At 38.6% G+C, this 19,377-nt stretch overlaps 2 protein-coding genes across 3 annotated transcripts; both read right to left on the minus strand.

Moving 5' to 3' along the window:
* Positions 1-2,169: 2,169 nt before the first annotated feature.
* On the minus strand, positions 2,170-7,808 carry LOC106088202 (lactoylglutathione lyase). 2 transcript variants are annotated; one of them, XM_013253605.2, is made up of 6 exons: positions 7,764-7,808; positions 7,581-7,680; positions 7,377-7,513; positions 7,181-7,267; positions 2,537-2,650; positions 2,170-2,424 (listed from the first exon to the last, which is right to left on the minus strand). In XM_013253605.2, the coding sequence occupies exons 2-6, from the start codon at positions 7,650-7,652 to the stop codon at positions 2,298-2,300; spliced, it is 537 nt and encodes a 178-aa protein (XP_013109059.1). In that variant the 5' UTR covers positions 7,653-7,680; positions 7,764-7,808; the 3' UTR covers positions 2,170-2,297. The 2 variants fall into 2 exon arrangements, with proteins under 2 accessions (XP_013109059.1, XP_013109058.1); XM_013253604.2 differs by lacking the exon at positions 7,764-7,808 and having other exon boundaries at positions 7,581-7,756.
* Positions 7,809-14,141: 6,333 nt separating this feature from the next.
* Positions 14,142-19,085, minus strand: LOC106088187 (lactoylglutathione lyase-like). The gene is made up of 3 exons (XM_059370078.1): positions 19,020-19,085; positions 14,451-14,525; positions 14,142-14,378 (listed from the first exon to the last, which is right to left on the minus strand). Exons 1-3 carry the CDS (start codon positions 19,049-19,051, stop codon positions 14,252-14,254), a joined length of 234 nt encoding a protein of 77 aa, XP_059226061.1. The 5' UTR covers positions 19,052-19,085; the 3' UTR covers positions 14,142-14,251.
* Positions 19,086-19,377: the final 292 nt, after the last annotated feature.

Here is a 19,377-nt window from a genome sequence, read left to right on the forward strand (position 1 = left end):
TAGTGGGGTCCCTGTGGGTATTCGACCAGCTGGTATAAAGAGAGCGGCTGCTGCGTTAATGATGTCTTGGAATTTCCTCTCGGCCACTAGCATCCTCATTCACCGTGCAAAACGTGGGGCCTTCAATCTGCTCTGCCAAAGCTATTGCCCCGCTGGTCATTACCTAGGGGAGAATGCCATGAAATGTGATGGGCATTAAAGTCTCCTAGAACCAGACGATTATGGCCACATAGTAGCCCACTTATTATGTCGGGCTTGTAAGCCTGGCCATTAAATGGGACACAACTACCAACCGGCGGTATGTACACGTTGTGTAGCTCTATCTCGACAGTACCAGACCTGACTTCTATCCCTATTCACTCCATGTATGGGTCCCTAACGCCAGACGCAGGGGAGGTGGGTCTATACTGCACGAAATGGCGTTTCCCGAAGCCAAATCCCCCACCCCCATTCCTTAAGCGATCCTTACGTAGCACATTGTATTCGTGACAATTGGGCAAGCTGCAGGTGTTGGTCAGCTTTGTTTCCGGGATCGCTGCAACCAATATATTCTTCCGACTCATAAAGTTCACTATTTCGTCGATCTTGCCTGGTAGACCTTTGCAATTCAATTGCAAAAATGATACACTTCCTGGCACTGGGCTGGCAATATAGGGGCTGGGATGCTGCTGTTGTGTATATTGCCGCACGGGAGAGGTGGGGGAGGGGGGGTCACATAGTCCGACGACGATGACGACGCTTGTGGCCCACTGCTGTTTATGTTCACACCTTGTAACATATTCAGTGTGACTATACTCTCGTAGTGATGTAAGGCCAGAGTAAGATCGGAAATGTACAAAATATCGATGGCACTATCGATATTTAATTTTTTGACTGAATATCGATTGATATTTTTCCGATGGATACTATCGGAAAAATTAATTTTTTTGCAAAACTAAACAAAAATAAGCAATCGATACTGAATATATCCTTTAAAATACATTGCGCCGATAGAGGGCGCAATTTTCATACTATTAGGCTAACTTATTGTACAATGAATTCTCTCATGGCATTATTAAACTTGGTTTTATTTGGTCTGTGAATTGATATTGCTTCTATATATCGATCTCCTGATTACTAATTCTCATTTTCGTTTGAAATATGGGTGATGGGAAATTAACGATAGTATCGATGCTATCGATATTTATTATTAAAACTATCGAAAATTTCAAATGTTGCGATTATCGATAGTTTGCCAGCTTTACCCCATGCGCCGGTTACACCCTGACCGACACCGACCGATGATGCAGGTGGTTCTGGCAAACCGAACAAAACCAGGGGCCAGGGTTTTTTTTCAGTCCCGGCACAGACCAGAAGCTTGAGGAGAAGGCACTCTGGTATAAGCCTATCCCATGACGAAAAAAGGGCGAACACGTACACTGAGGCGGCAGTCCTTGCCGATTAAGATTCCATCGGATCAATGCGGTGCGTATAACCGGCTGCCGAGGGATTGAATAATAATTTCCGTGTTTTATTTTAGTACAATATAATGCAAATCCCGATTAATCGTTTCTTATTATCTATTATTGCATGTTATCGATAACTTACCAGTACTACTTTGCCGTAATATTTTATCCAGAGTATCTGACTTGCACTGGGTAGGGCTAAAATAAAACACAGCAAATATAGGCTATGGCCCACATGGGGTGATGAATATGCTTAGTAGCAGGTTTAACAAGAAGATGATTGACATGGTGAACGACATAAGGAGGTGAGTTCCCCCATATTCTCTGGAACCTCGTGCTAAGCAATGTCCTTCAAATCCCAGCTGCATAAATATTGAAACTCATTGCTTAAATACAGACTACATGTGCTGCCATTTTCCCCATGACAACATGCTTGTGCATATCCGTTGAAGGGTTAATTGGTTGCCATCTATTACAGCTAAAAATTAAGTTCTTGTATGTAAATAATCATTAAATGCATTCAAATAGAAAATAGTAATTGAAAAGGACAGTTACTAGCACATCAAGATTTTAGTCCCCCAATATAGTGGTGTGTGTAGGGACATGTGCTACTCAATGTTTATAAATCATTACCTCAAGCCAAGTCCAAGGTGTCACAAAAAATATTTACTACGCAGAACTTCTTCCAAAGGTATTTAACATCGTTTGGCATGACAAGGTATAATTAAATTTAAATAAGATGATGTGTTTACTTTTAATATGGATTAAATAAACATGTTTACAAAAATACTTTCAATATACAAAGTTAGCAATACAAAAAAGTCGGTATTTGATAACCGGCATTCATTCATTTTAGTTGCATACAGTATTGGCATTGAAAATCTCAATCCAGTAACCGTCGGGATCCTTGATGAAAGCCAAACCCTTCATGCGACCATCGTCGGGTTTCTTAACGAATTCCACTCCCATCTCTTCGAATCTGAAGAAAGGAATGAAAAAGTATATTAAAATATTTAATAATCATTAAATTTAAATATTATTAAAAAATTTTACGAAAAACGTAGTAATTTAGCAGAACAAGAAAATTTTACCTTTTACAGGCAGCATAAACATCAGGTACCATTATACCAATATGACCAAAACCTCGGGGATCTGTATTACCATTGTGATAGCTTTGATCGGGATCATTTTCGGTGCCCCAGTTGCTGGAAATGTAAAAAATGGTAAGCATTTTAATGTTGTTGGTGTAGCAGCGTGTTGTACACTGAGGAGGCAGCCCCCAATCCGGTATGTACAACCGGCTGCCATGAAATTGCTAAGGTAAGCATTTGAATATTTAATTATAGCTATAATCGAAGGAGGATGTCACCGTAGCGCAGAGGTTAGCATGTCCGCCTATGACGCTGAACGCCTGGGTTCGAATCCTGGCGAGACCATCAGAAAAAAATTTCAGCAGTGGTTTTCCCCTCCTTATGCTGGCAACATTTGTCAGGTACTATGTCACGTAAAATTTCTCCTTTAAGAGGTGTCGCATTGCAGCGCGCCGTTAGGACGCAACTATAAAAAGGACAACCCCTTTTAATTGAGCTTAAACTTGAATCGGACTGCACTGAATCATATGCGAGAAGTTTGCCAGTTTTCCTCAGAGGAATGTTCATGGGCAAAATGTGCATGATCGTACATAGCGTAAATGAGGGTCTTAACTGTATAGTAGACCGTACCATGCTATTAAGGAGAATTTTTTTTGCAAATAATGCCTATAAACATAATACGAAATATTATGGCCATTGGTTATCGATAATCCGTACCCATGACGTCCAAAGTTGAATGTAGTGCTTTTTTTGTGGAACCTAGTGTAGTATTTTAGGTCTTAGCATGAAATTGGTAAACTAAGTATACATTACCATTGTGATATATGGAACTAGCCGAACCGGGCCCGCTTCGCTGCGCCTTCTTAAACTCTCTTATGCCCTTTCTGAATGTGGATATCGAATTCGTGCCACTATAGCCCATGTCCGCCTATGACGCTGAACGCCTGCGTTCGAATCCTGGCGAGAACATCGAAAAATATAAATAAGCGGTGGTTATCCACTCTTAATGCCTGCTTAATATGCGAGGTAGCAAGCCATGCATGGTAATTTAAATTCTCCCCAACCCGACCCCAACAATAGAAACCATGTTATTTTTTTAAGTAAGAGTGCGAAAACATTCGAATGAATCGCATTACCAATCTCCGGGTTCTGATTTTTTTGAAAATTAGGGTAATGGGAAGTATTTTTCAGGGGAGGGATGGCACCTCAGACATTTCGACTCAAATATCGATGTTTGTGCTTCACTTCCAAATCCCTTTAATTTGAGCTCCATATTGCCATGGTGGGTTCACGTGTATCGTTTGGAAGGTGTTTTGGGGTTGGGATGCCCACCGGCACTTTACCCTGAAAATAGATATCAAATTCGTTCTTTGTAACGAGGGAGGGTCCGCCCACTTCCGATATCAACAAATTATAAAGCCTGTTCTTTCCTTCTGCCCATATCAGCTATCTACTCTTTTTATTTGAGCTTCATACTGCCATAGTCGGAAATAAAGTTCAGTTTAGGGGCTGCTTTAGGGCGTATCCCCAAACACTTGGCCGCAAAATGGGATATCAGATTAGTTTTCTACACTCAACCAAATTTGTTATTCAAAACAGCAAAAATGTTTGCTAAAACAGCAGTTTTTGTCTGCTGTTCCTTTTCTAGTCTCTAATACCTTTCATTTGATACCCATATTGTGCCTATAGGCCATCTTTTGATTTTGGATGGTGTTTTTTGTGTATGGGGGAAGGTCTGCCCCCATCTGATATCAAAAAAGTTATATAGCCTATGTTTCCTTACAGACCAACCTACACAATCTGGGAAATTTTAAGAAAATCAGTCCCATGTACTCATAATTGGTTAATATGGCCATTTGGGGGCTTTTCGGGGGATTAGTATGAACAACTATACTTCAATCTGATTTTGTATTCCAGATTCGTAATCTACTCCCGAATACATTTCATTTGAGACCCACATTGATATAAACGTTCAATTTCTCTGCTTGGAGGAGTTTTGGGGTTATGACGACTTCCTGGGTACTTGGACCCAACTTTTAATACCACATTCGCATTCTACTCTTCAATACCTTTCATTGGATACCCATATTATCATATCGGTCTACTTTTGATTTTGGTTGGTGTTTTTACGGTAACGGGGGAGAGTCCGCCCCCTTCCGATATCAACAAATCATAAAGCCTGTTCCTCCCTCCTGCTCATATCAGCAATCTACTCCCGAATACATTTAATTTGAGTCCCATATTGCCATGATCCAATAACCAATAAACCTATTTTAGGGGGTTTTGGGGTTGGGGCGGTCCCCCAGGTCCTCTGACCTAATTTTTAATGAAAAATTCGTACTCTACTTCCGAATACCTTTCATTTGAATTTCATATTGTTCCGATCGGTACCCTTTTATTTTTGGATTCCCCTTTCCGATATCAAAAAATTATATAGCCTATGATTCCTTCCAGACCAACCTCAAGGGCTCAAGAAGTCAAATCGGGAGATCGGTTTATATAGAAGCTATATAAGGTTATACGCCGATTTGGACTGTACTTGGCACAGTTGTTGGAAGTCATAACAGAACACTACATACAAAATTTCAGCCAAAAATTGCGGCTTCCAGGGGCTCAAGAAGTCAAATCGGGAGATCGGTTTATATGGTAGCTACATCAAGTTCTTGACCGATTCGAACCGTACCTAACACAGTTGTTAAAAGTGATAACAGGAAACTATATGCAAAATTTCAACTAAATCGGACAAGCATTGCGGCCAAATCGGATGAAAATTCAGGCTTTCAAGAGCTCAAGAAGTCAAATCGGGAGATCGGTTTATATGGGAGCTATATCCGGTTGTAGACCGATTTGGACCGTAATTGGCAAAATTATTGAAAGTCATAACAGAACACAACATGCAAAATTTCAGCCAAATCGGACAAAAATTGTGGCTTGTAAGAGCTCAAGAAGTCAAATCGGGAGACCGGTTTATATGGAAGCTATATTAGGTTCTTGACTAATTTGGACTGTACTTAGCACAGTTGTTGGAAGCCATAACAGAACACTACATGCAAGATTTCAGCCAAATCGGATAAAAATTGAGGCTTCTAAGGACTCAATAAGTCAAATCGGGCGATCGGCTTATATGGGAGCTATATCAAATTATGGACCGATTTGGACTTTACTTTGTACAGTTGTTGAAAGCCATAACAAAGCACCACATGCAAAATTTCAGCCAAATCGGATGAAAATTGAGGCTTCCAGGAGCTCAAGAAGTCAAATCGGGAGATGGGTTTATGTGGGAACTATATCAGGTTAATGACCTATATGGACCGTACTTAGCGCAGTTATTGGAAGTCTTGACAGAACACTATGTGCAAAATTTCGGCCAAATCGGAAAAAGAATGATGCTTCCAGGGGCTCAAGAATTAAAATTAGGAGATCGGTTTATATGGGAGCTATATCCAAATTTGAATCGATATGGCCCATTTGCAGTCCCCAATGACCTACATTGATAGTAAGTATCTGTGCAAAATTTCAAGCGGCTAACTTTACTCGTTCGACCGCTATCCAGATTTCGACAGACGGACGTACATTGATAGTATGATTCAAAATTTCGAGACGATCAAGAAAATATATACTTAATGGGGTCCTAGATCAATATTTCGAGGTGTTACAAACGGAGTGACTATATTAGTATACCCCATCCTATGGAGGTGTGTATAAAAAGTTTGAGCATTTTTCACTGATGGAATCAAGAATATACATCCTCTTTGCAATCTTACACCAATACTTCGAGATAATACAAACAAAATGACTAAGCTAGTATACCCCCATCCTATTCTATAATGGTTAGAGATGAGCGATGGGCAAGGGAATTACCGGGGTAAATACCCGGGTATAGCTAAAAGCTAAGTATTTATAATTTTGCAGATAACTTGGGTATAAAAACATTTTCCAACAAATTTTTGATGATTTAGGAAATCATCAAAAATTTATTTTTTTGTATAAAAACCTGATTTTCTGATCTCATAAAATCGGAATTTAGTTATATATAAGTGCTATATAGACCGATCTCCCGACTTAAAGTTTTGAGGCAATAAATTGGTAATTTTTCCGATTTCGTCCGATTTCGATGAAATTTGGCACAGTGAGTTCTGGTAGACCCCTGTTCATTTCTGTGAAGTGTATTCCGGATCAGACCATATTTGTATATAGCCGCCCTATAGACCGACCGCCCGATCTCCCGATACAGGGTATTAAGGCCATTAAACATCAATTTATTACCCGATTCCAATGAAAGTTGACACAGTGATTTCTGATAGACCCCTTCCTATTCCTGTGAAATGTGGTCCAAGTCGGACCATATTTGGATATAGCTGCCATACAGACCTATCTCCCGATATATATACTATATCGCCTATAAAATGAGCATTTTTCATCCAATTTTGATAAAATTTGAAACAGTGAGTTTTGGTACCCCTCTACACCTTTTTGTAGAATATCGTCCCGGTAGAAATCCATCTCTAATAATGGTGAATATAAATATGCCTTGCTTTTAAACCTTTTTTGTGGTGATTTTAGCTACAATCTCCGTGATGATCGCTGTTATAAGCAATTTATATTTCTATAACAATGGTAAAGTAGCTAATCAATCAGACTTACTGTGTCAATTCCACAGTGGCTTTACGGCTCATAGCCCATTTGGTGCGTTCTTTAGTATCTTTGGGCACATCTGTTGAATTTTCATAGCTAAAAGAAAGACAATAACAAAAAGAATTACACACATGCTGAACACACACACACACAACAATACAACTTATTGTATGCCAAAACCCAAAAAAAACCAACAACAACTTACCCCATGAAATATAAAGAGAACTGAGCGGCAGGGAAATCCAATTTTTGCAATAACGTCATACCCAAAACGCCGGTATAGAAAGGCAAGGACTTGCGTGGATCCTTAATGCGGTACATGGTTTGTTGAAATAAGAAATCCTAGCAAGACACAAGGAAACCATTCTTATCAGTATTATTAAATTTAGGTAGCCTTTTAGTAAAATACCTTGGTGGCGGCATCCACAGGTTTACATAATTCCTCAGCTTCGGAGTTGGTTAAACCAGTTAACTCGGCCATGTTTGATGCTTTCTATTTGTAGCAAGTCCTTTTAAAAAAAATTTGTTTAAATATTTGATTTCGAATTGGTTATAAGAACAATCTAGAGTTGATTTGCAATGAACGTCTTACCGTTTGCCGCTATGTGCTTCAACTAAAAATACTCTCACGCTATCTATAATTTTATTTATTATTCCTCTTTGTCATAGAGAGCGAGTGACTACATATCGCTGATTTTGATCAAATGCCAAGTGGTGTAACAGACAAAAGTTTTAGTGCTAAAAATAAAATTTAATAAGACCTATGTTTATGTTAACAATAAAATTTAGAAGCTTTTGTTAAGGTATTTTGATTATTACCTTTAAATTTTGAAAAAATATTTTTAAGTAAGTTTGCATTTTACTTTACGTTATCTTTTTGTGGTCTCTCACATGCTTTGGCGGACTCACCCATATTGATAAGAAAACTTCTGTTGTGGTAGTCTTGCGACCAGTATTGCCAAATTAAAAATAAATAAATGCTAAAGTGAAATGTCCCCGCTATTTAAAAGGGTGGATAAAAATTGGAAGTTGAGTCACTTGGTGAATATAACAGTTGGTATGGATATTATAACAAGTAAAAACGTGTTAAGTTCGGCCGGGCCAAATCTTGGGATTCTGCTAAAATATAGAAACTATATCTGGTTGTAGACCGTACTTGGCGCAGTTGTTGAGACTCACAACAGAACACTATATGCAAAATTTCAACCAAATCGGATAAAAATCGCGGCTTTTAAGGGCTCAAGAAGTCAAATCGAGAGATAGGTTTACATCGGAGCTATATCAGGTTCTTGACTGATTATAACCGTACTTGACACTGTTGTTGAAAGTCATAACAGATCACCGCATGCAAAATTTCAGCCATATCGGATGAAAATTGCGGCTTTTAGGGGCTCAAAAAGTCATATCGGCAGATCGGTTTATATGGGAGATATATTAGGTTCTTGGCCGATTTGGGCTGTACTTAGCACAGTTGTTGGAAGTCATAACAGAATACTATGTGCAAAATTTCAGCTAAATCGGATGAAAATTGCGGCTTATAAGGGGTCAAGAAATTAAATCAACCAAATCGGACAAAAAAATGCGGCTTGTAAGGGTTCAAGAAGTCATATCGGGAGATCGGATAATATGGGAGATATATCAGGTTATATACCGATTTGGACCGTATTTGCCACAGTTGTTGAAAGTCATAACAAAACACTACATGCTCAATTTCAGACAAATCGGACAAAAATTGCGGCTTCCAAGGGCTCAAGAAATCAAATCGGGAGATCGGTTTATAAGGGAGCTATATCAGGTTAAAGACCGATTTGAACCGTACTTAGTATAGCTGTTGAAAGTCTTAACGAAACACCTCATCCATAATTTCAGCCAAATTAAACAAAAATTGCAGCTTGTCAGTACTCAAGAAATCAATTCGAGAGATCGGTTTATATGGGAGCTATATCAGGTTCTTGACCGATTTAAACCGTACTTGGCACAGTTGTTGAAAGTCATAACAGACAGTAAAATTTCAGCCAAATCGGATGAAAATTGCGGCTTTTAGGGGCTCAAGAAGTCATATCGGGAGATCGGTTTATATGGGAGCTATATCAGGTTATAGACCGGTTTGGACCATGCTTGACGCAGTTGTTGAAAGTCATAACGGAACACTACGTGCAAAATTTCAGCCGAGTTGGACAAAAATTGCGGCTTCCAGATATATCAGACAAATCGGACAAAAATTGCGGCTTCCAAGGGCTCAAGACGTCAAATCGTGAGATCGGTTTATATCCAAATCTGAACCGATATGGCCCCTTTGCAATCCCCAATGACCTATATCAACATTAAGTATCTGTGCAAAATTTCAAGCGGCTAGCTCTACGCGTTCGACCGATATCATGATTTCGACAGACGGACTTACGGACATGGCTAGTTCGACCCAAAATGACGAGACGATGAAGAATATATATGCTTTATGGGGTCCTAGATCAATATTTCGAGGTGTTACAAATGCAATGACTAGATTAGTATACCCCCATCCAATGGTGGTGGGCTTAAAAACGTTATAGCCCACTGTTATATAAAAACAGTTATATATAAATAGGGGCTGATCTGGATATTTTATTCAGGTCCCGGTCTTTGTAGCAGCTATATCTAAATATAGTCCGATCTGAACCATATTTGTCGGGAAGCTTGGGGAGGCTTAAAACAACTCATTGTTTTAAATTTCAGCGAAATCGGTTAATAAATAAAGCTTTTATGGGCTTCAGACCCTTTATCGGCAGATCGGTCTATATGGCAGCTATATCTTAATATAGTCCGATCTCAACCATATTTGAGTTGGATGTGGGGAGGCCTTAAACCTCTCACTGTTTAAAATTTCAGCGAAATCGGGTAATAAATAAAGCTTTTATGGGTTTCAGACCCTTAATCGGCAGATCGGTCTATATGACAGCTTCATCTTAATATAGTCCGATCCGAACCGTATTAGAGACGGATGTCGGGAGGCCTTAAACAACTCACTGTTTCCAATTTCATCGAAATCGGATAATAAATGCGCATGATATGGGCTTAAGACCCTTAATCGCGATATCAGTCTATATGGCAGCTATATCAAAATATAGTCCGATATGAGCCATATTCTGTTTGAATATCTGGGCCCCTAGTACAATTTCCTGTTTCAAATGTCAGCGAAATCGGATAATAAATGCAGTTTTTGTGGGTTTCAGGCCCTTATTAGGCAGATCGGTCTATATAACAGCTATATCCAAATATGGTTCGATTTGACCCGTTCAAGAAGTTAACCTGCGGGCAACAAAAAGACATATCTGTGCCGAATTTCAGCTCAATATCTCAATATTTGAAGGCTGTAGAGTGATTACAACAGACGGATGGACAGACACACCGACACCTCAAATCTCCATAGAATTTTATATATAAAATTCTTATACGACCTACAGGAAAGTTTTTCAAAAAAAGCACATAAAATCAGAAAAATGCATGAAATCTTTACTTGCATTGATAGTACGGTCCATATAATTTAAAGTTTGAAGCTTATTTTATGCAAATATTGACCGTGACTGCGCTTCAAATGGTCCATCCGCTTAGACCAATTTTGGCATACTCTTTCCAACATTTCGGCCGGTATCTCACGAATAAGTGCTTCAATGTTATCTTCCAATGCGTCAATCAGAAGCGGGCTTGTCTGTATAGACATGAATTTTAACATAGCCCCATAAAAAATAGTCTAAAGGCGTTAGATCGCAAGCCTAGATTGTGCGGCCAATTAACCGGTCTCGAATGTGAAATAAAATGTTCACCGAACTCGCCTCTCAATAATTCCATTGTTACGCGTGCTATGTGGCATGTGGCACCGGCTTGTTGAAACCACATATCATGCAGGTCAAGCTCTTGCATTTTGGGCAAAACAAAGTTGGATATCATCTCACGATAGCGCTCACCATTCACAATTAGGTTACGATTCGCATCATCCTTGAAGAAGTACGGTCCAATGATGCCACCAGCCCATAAACCGCACCAAACTGTGACTTTTTCTGGGTAGCTCTTGCAATGCTTCTGGCTGATCTTCGCTCCAAAATCGAAAATTCTGCTTATTTATATACCCATAGAGCCAAAAATGAGCTTCGTCCATAAAATGGAAGAAGCGCGAGATGAACTTTCTTAACAGAGCATGCATTTTGATAGTAAAATTCAATAATTTGCAAGAGTTGTTCGTTTGTAAGACATGGTTCATGGTTAAATTATAGACCAAACTGAAGATGTTTGACAGTGAAACAAAACACGAAACGTGCATGTGCTGTTTAAACCAGCGTTGCCAAAGAGATAATAGCTAAAACATCACCCTTTACTTTGTAGGGTCGGAAATATATGTTTCGATATGCCCCCTATTCTATCTATTCTATGGTGGTGGGCTTAAAAACTAACGAGGTATTGTGGCGCAGAGATTAGCATGTCCGCCTGTGACGCTGAACACCTGGGTTCAAATCCTGTCGAGAATATTAGAAACATATTTCAGTGGTCCCCTTTAAATCCCGGTGACATTTGTGAGTTACTATTCCATGCATAGAAGCCATATAAAAACTTCTCCCCAAAGTGCTGTCGCAGCACCCCGTTCGGACTCGGCTATAAAAAAGGGGACCCTTATAATTGAGCTTAAAACTTGAATAGGACAGCACTCATTCATATGTGAGAAGTTTTCCACCGTTCCTTAAAGGAATGTTCATGGCCAATTTTGTATTTGATTTCCCCTCTGACCTCAGACAGCTATACCAAGGGGTCGATTATGGATGGCAACTCAATTATAGTTGCGTTGTCAGAAAATAAAATCATGAAATAAAAAATAGTACTAAGTTGAAAATTTTTATCAGTTTCATTCGATATCAGTGTTTAGAATATTCAACTACTAAATCAATTTTAAAAAAGTATGAAATACAATGCAGATATGGACATATCTATAAAAAAAATTACCCTTTTGCAACTCAACTGAAGTTGGGTTGCAATCCATAATCAACCTACAAGTATGGCTCATATCGGTTCATAACCCTATATAGCCTCCATATAAAGCGATTTCCCGATTATACTTCTTGAGCTTCTAGAAGGAGCAATTTCTATACGATTTGGCTAAAATTTTACACTCGTGACTTCTTTTATAAACCCCAACATCTTTGTCAAGAATCATTCGAGTAGGTCTATAACCTGATATAAACCGATTTCCTGTAATTCTTATCCATGTTTGCTGAAATCACATTACCAAGTATGGTCAAGATGGGTTCATAATGTTTATATTCGTAACGATGGCGACGACATTATGCACAGGCTGAGGGAGCTTGGCGTGCTGAAGTAGGACGGGTACGGCTACAGTTCGTTTCTGTATACAATAGATTCGGGGGGTAGACTCAGACTACCTGGTATTAAGACCCATTTGAAATAGGATGCTGTGTTTTAGGAAGATGATTCCTCGGTTTTTACTGACACAAAATTGGATCAGGGACGAGATTGGGGGTACATAACGACAGACTCGCTATGGGTATGTTGTTAAGACTGCCGGATTAATTCAGAGTTGGATTTATGTGGATACAATGGCGGCACTTAAGGCCGTAATCTTAAAAGTTAGGACTGAAATATTCACAAATATCGCTACGATTAGAAATTAGGGCTAAAACCATTTTTTTATTTAAAACCAGTAATACCCTACACCCTATAAGTACAAAGTGGGAGCTATAAATAATTCCGAAACAATTTTGATGGATCTCGGCGGATGTTTTCAGATGAGTTAATAAACAATTCGTATCAAATTTCGAGCAAATATGTTCAAACTGTAATAAATACGGTTGACAACTTTTTATTGTAAATTACCCAAAATCTGACGATCATGGCCCATATTGAAGCTATATCTAAATTTGAACCGATTTTGACCAAACTTCTTAGATATTGTGGTAGGCATCGAGGAAAGTGACACGCACAATTTTGGCAAGATTGGTCAAAAAATGCGCTTTCAGTGGATCTAGAAGTGAGAATCGGGCGATATACATATACGACAGCTATATCAAATCTGAACGGATTTCTATGAAATTCACCGGTAACGTCGAGAGTCAAGAGAAAATCCTGCCTACCAATTTTCGAGAGAATCGGTAAACAAATTACCATTTTATTGTAATACTTCTCAAAATCTGATGAACAAATATATGAGAGCTATTCCTAAATCTGAATCGATTTCGAGCAAACTTCTCAGATAATGTGATAGTCGTCGAGAAAAGCGTTGTGCAAAATGTTGGCAAGGTTGGTCAAAAAATGCGCATGCAGTGGCTCTAGAAGTTAAAATCGGGCGATATACATACATGACAGCTATATATCTGAACCAATTTTTTATCCAGTAATGTCGAGAGTCATTAGAAAACTCTACCTGCCAAATTTCGAGAGAGTCGGTTAACAAATTACCATTTTATTGCTGTATTACTGCAATCGGACGAACATATATATGGGAGCTATATCCAAATCTGATCCGATTTTTTCCAATTTCAATAGGCTTCCTCTTTAGGACGAAAAACATGTCTGTACCAAATTTTAAGACGATCGGTTGAAAACTGCGACCTGTACTTTATACACAAATAAACATGGACAGTCGGACTGACAGACAGACAGGCCGACAGACTGACAGACAGACTGACTGACAGACAGACTGACAGACTGACAGACAGACTGACTGACAGACAGACTGACAGACTGACAGACAGACAGACTGACAGACTGACAGACAGACTGACATAGCTAAATCGAAGCAAAAAGTGATTCTGAGTCAATCGGTATACTTATCAATGGATTTATCTCTCTTCCTTCTGGGTGTTGCAAACAAATGCACTAAGTTATAAAACCATGTACCTCAGTAGTGGTGTAGGGTATAAATATATAATTAATATAATGTATGGAAAAATATAAAAAATTACAAATCTTAATAAATGGTATAATTTTTTGATTCTTAAGTAAAAGACCGGTCTTAGAATACTTATCACTATGTGTATGGCATTACATATAGTACATTGGATATCATACATCATAAAATAGGATTTTTCATACGAAATTTCATTTTGTCACTGTGTCAGCATCGAATATTTCAATCCAGTAACCATCAGGATCCTTAATGAAGGCAAAACCTTTCATGCGGCCACCATCGGGTGTTTTGGCAAATTCAACAATTAATTCTTCGAATCTAAAGTGGGAAGACAAAGTCAATGTTGTTAAGAGAGTCCAAATATGAAACTATTTAAAATTTAAAATCCACCTTTTGCAGGCTACATTGACATCAGGCACCTTGATAGCTATATGACCATAACCTCGGGGCTTTACTTTTAGCTTGCTTTAGAAAAAAAAGTGTAAAAAAGTATATTTGATTAAAGTTCATTCTAAGTTTTATTAAAAATGCATTTACTTTCTTTTAAAAAAATCCGCAATTACTTTTTGGGCAACCCAATAGTTTGTACACAAAATATCGTGGACAGACAGACAGATAGACGGACATAGCTAAATCGAACCAGGAAGTGATTCTGAATCGATCGGTATGCTTATCAATGGGTCTATCTCTCTTCCTTCTGGGTGTTACAAACAAATGCACCAAGTTATAATACTCTGTACCACAGTGGTGGTGTAGGGCATAAAAACTAAAATGTGTTTGTATGAGGGCCAGTAAAAATCGGATCAACCGGGATAAAGGGCAACACAGGGAAGTTACCATGTAGAATAACAACAATGAGTCAACTGAGCGAAGCCACACGAAGTTGCTTACACTGTACGTTTGCTACACTGGAAAAAAAATTGAGTCAAAATTTAAGATTTTTGCTTTTATCAGGATTAGGATTTTGTCAATGAAAACGAGCCGAGAACCCAAACTTTAAAATAAAGATGTCATCTTTAAATGTAATTTTTTACTTACTAACGGACATGACCATCCTTTTAAAATTTTGATAGCTGACTGATTTTTATTATATCCACCACCATAGGATGGGGGTATACTAATCTAGTCATTCCGTTTGTAACACCTCGAAATAGACGGCTAAGACCCCATAAAGTATATATTGGGTTGCCCAAAAAGTAATTGCGGATTTTTCTTATAGTCGGCGTTGACAAATTTTTTCACAGCTTGTGACTCTGTAATTGCATTCTTTCTTCCGTCAGTTATCAGCTGTTACTTTTAGCTTGCTTTAGAAAAAAAGTGTAACAAAAGTATATTTGATTAAAGTCCATTCTAAGTTTTATTAAAAATGCATTTACTTTCTTTTAAAAAATCCGCAATTACTTTTTGGGCAACCCAATATATCCTCCTTCGTCACGATGTGTCGATCTAGCCCTGTCCGTACGTTCGTCCGTCTGTCGAAATCACGATACCGGTCCAACGCGTAAAGCTAGCCTCTAGAATTTTTGCACAGATACTTAGTATTTATGTATGTCGTTGGGAACTGCAAATGGGCCATATCGGTTCAGATTTAGATATAGCTCCCATATAAACCGATTTTCCGAATTGACTTTTTGAGTACATGGAAGCCACAAATTTCCTACGATTTGGCTGAAATTTGGCATACGATGTTTCGTTACGACTTTCAATATTTGTGCCAAAAACGGTCCAAAAAGTCCAAAACCTGATATAATTCCCATGTAAACCGATTTTCCGATTTGACTTCTTCCCTAACAAGCCGCAATTTTTGTCCGATTTAACTGAAATTTTGCATTTAGTGTTCTGTTATGATTTCCAACAACTGTACCAAGTACGCTTCAAATCGGTCTATAACCTGATATACCACCTACATAAACCGATCTCCCCATTTGACTTCTTGAGCCGTTGCAAGCCGCAATTTTCGTCCAATTTGGCTGAAATTGCACGTAGTGTTCTGTTATGACTTCCAACAACTGTGCCAAGATCGGTCCCAACCCTTAAATAGCTCCCACATGAACCGGACCCTCGATTATCCTTGTTGGGTTCCTAGAAGCTTTAATTTTTGCTGGTTTGACAGAAGTTGGATATGTAGATTATTATTATGCCCTTAAATATAATTTTTTTTGTACAAATTTTTAGCAGAATCCATGATGGTGGGTTCCCAAGATTCGGCCTGGACGAACTTAGCATGCTTTATCTTGTTTAAACTTCGAATTTTAACCTAAAACAAGTAAAAATCGTTAAGTTCGGCCGAAGCCAACTTTGGATACCCACCACATCGGGTATATATGTAAACCACCTTTCGTCATAATCCGGTGAAAAATGCATAATTTATGCGACCATAGCTACAATATATCGAAATATGGTCCAATTTGGGCCAAATTCAGCACGGACATTGAGTGGGCTAAGTACAGGTCATTGTTCAATTTTGTAGAATTAAATATTGGAATTTTTGGTAGCCATATCCAAATATAGACTGATCTGAACCATATACGACACGGACGTCGAAAAGCCTAAATAAATCACTGCGTCAAATTTCAGCGAAATCGGATTATGGGGCCAAGACTTTAATATCGAGAGATCTGTCTATATGGCAGCTATATCCGAATCTGAACCGGTCTGGGCCAAATTGATGAGGGATATAGAAGGTCCTAACACATTAAGCCAAAATCGGACAATAAATGCGCCTTTTATGGACCCAAAACCTTAAATCGAGAGATCGGTCTATATGGCAGATATATCCAAAACTGAACCGATGTGAGCCAAATTGAAGAAGAATATTGAAGGGCCTAACACAACTCACTGTCCCAAATGTCGGCGACATCTGACAATAAATGCGCCTTTTATGGACCCAAAACCTAAAATCGAGAGATCGGTCTATATGGCAGCTATATCCAAATATGGACCAATATGAGTCAAATGGAAGAAAAATGTTGAAGAGTCTAACACAACACACTGTCCCAAATTTCAGAGAAACCAGACAATAAATGCGTCTTTTATGGGCCCAAAACCTAAAATCGAGAGATCCGTCTATATGGCAACTATATCCAAATCTGGACCGATTTGGGCCATATTAGAGAAAGATGTCGAGGGGCCTAACCTAACTCATGGTCCCAAATATCGACGACATCAGACAATAAATGCGTCTTTTATGGGCCCAAAACCCTAAATCGAGTGATCGGTGTATATGGCAGCTATATCCAAATCTGCACCCATCTAAGCCAAATTGAAGAAGGATGTCAAAGGGACATAACTCACTGTCCCAAATTTCAGCAAAATCGGATAATAAATGTGGCTTTTATGGGCCTAAGATCCTAAATCGGCGGATCGGTTTATATGACAGCTATATCCAAATCTGGACCGGTTGATGTGGGATATGGAAGGGCCTAATATAACTCTGTCCCAAATTTCGACGAAATCGGACAATAAATGCGCTTTTATGGGTCCAAGACCTTACATCGAGAGATCGGTCTATATAGCAGCTAAATTTAAATCTGGACCGATCTGGGCCATATTGCAGAAAGACGTCGAAGGGCCTAACATAACACACTGTTCCAAATTTCGGCGAAATCGGACAATAAATGCGCTATTATGGGCCCAAGACCTTACATCGAGAGATCGGTCTATATGGCAGCTATATCCATATCTGGACCGATCAGAGCCAAATTGCAGAAAGATGTCGAGTGACCTACCTAACTTAACTCCCTGTCCCAAATTTCGACGAAATCGGACAATAATGGCGCCTTTTATGGGCCCAAGACCTAAAATCGAGAGATCGGTCTATATGGCAGCTATATCCAAATCTGGACCGATCTGGGCCAAAATGATGAGGGATATCGAAGGGCCTAACACAACTCACTGTCCCAAATTTCGACGAAATCGGACAATAAATGCGCCTTTTATGGGCCCAAGACCTAAAATCGAGAGATCGGTCTATATGGCAGCTATATCCAAATCTGGTCCAATCTGAGCCAAATTGAAGAAAGATTTCGAATGGCCTAACACAACTTAATGACCCAAATTTCAGCAAAATCGGATAATAAATGTGGGTTTTATAGGCCTAAGACCCTAAATCGGTCGATCGGTCTATATGGGGGCTATATCAAGATATAGTCCGATAGAGCCCATCTTCGAACTTAGCCTGCTTATGGACAAAAAAAGAATCTGTGCAAAGTTTCAGCTCAATATCTCTACTTTTAAAGACTGTAGCGTGATTTCAACAGGCAGGCGGACGGACATGGCTATATCGTCTTCGATTTTTACGCTGATCAAGAATATATATACTTTATACGGTCGGAAATGGATATTTCGATGTGTTGCAAAAGGAATGATAAAATGAATACACCCCCATCCTTCGGTGGTGGCTATAAAAGTCAAACATTTAAAGATGCTCCTATTTGTACGGCTATTTTGGGTCTTTAACTATGTTTTACTGTTGTTTTGACTTAAAGATCAATTTCCTAACATTCAACGATATTTTGAGCATCATTTTAGATTTTTGTCTTTTATAACAAGGTGCGAAGTTAAAGATTTATTAACCTACCATTTAAAATAAAAAAATCCTTAATATGAAGAAAAATGTTTTTCACCAAGGGGAATGTTTCCTTAAAAAGTTGGAAAATTTAACATCTTTAAATTAAGTTTGCTAATCTTTGGCTCGATTCTTTAAAATCAGAACAAAGATTTTTTCAGTGTACTGTTCGTTTTTTCTATATATGCGGGCTTAGGTATTTATGAGCGGTTGTGTTTTGTTGCCCATGTATGCTCTAGAGGGAGCAATTTTTATACGACTTTAAATAACTCCAACAGCTATACCAAGTATGGTTCGATTCGGCCCATAGCCTTATATAGCTTCCAATAGAACCACTCTCCCGCTTAAACTTCTAAGCTTCTAATTTAATCAATCATTAATTTCAAACTTACTGTGTCAACTCCAAAGTAGCCTGACAACTCATAACCCATTTAATGTGATCCAAAGTACCTCTTTTAAAATCCGAGGAGCCCTCAAATCTAAAAAGCCATAGGAAATGATTAACAGTTAACTTATTGCAATAAAAATCCAATGATTTCGGTCTTACCCCAAAAAATACAATGAAAATCTGCCGTCGGGAAAGTCCACTTTTTGTAATAAAGTCATACCCAAAACTCTGCCGTAGAAGGATAATGTTTTGCGAGGATCCTTAATGCGGTACATGGTATGTATGAATACAAAATCCTGCAATAAAAAAAATTATTTCACAAAAGGGATTAACAATTCGATCCCCACTGGAATCAACTTTAC

The sequence above is a fragment of the Stomoxys calcitrans genome, chromosome 5 (genome assembly GCF_963082655.1).
Source record: "Stomoxys calcitrans chromosome 5, idStoCalc2.1, whole genome shotgun sequence".
NCBI classification, from domain to species: Eukaryota; Metazoa; Arthropoda; class Insecta; order Diptera; family Muscidae; genus Stomoxys; species Stomoxys calcitrans.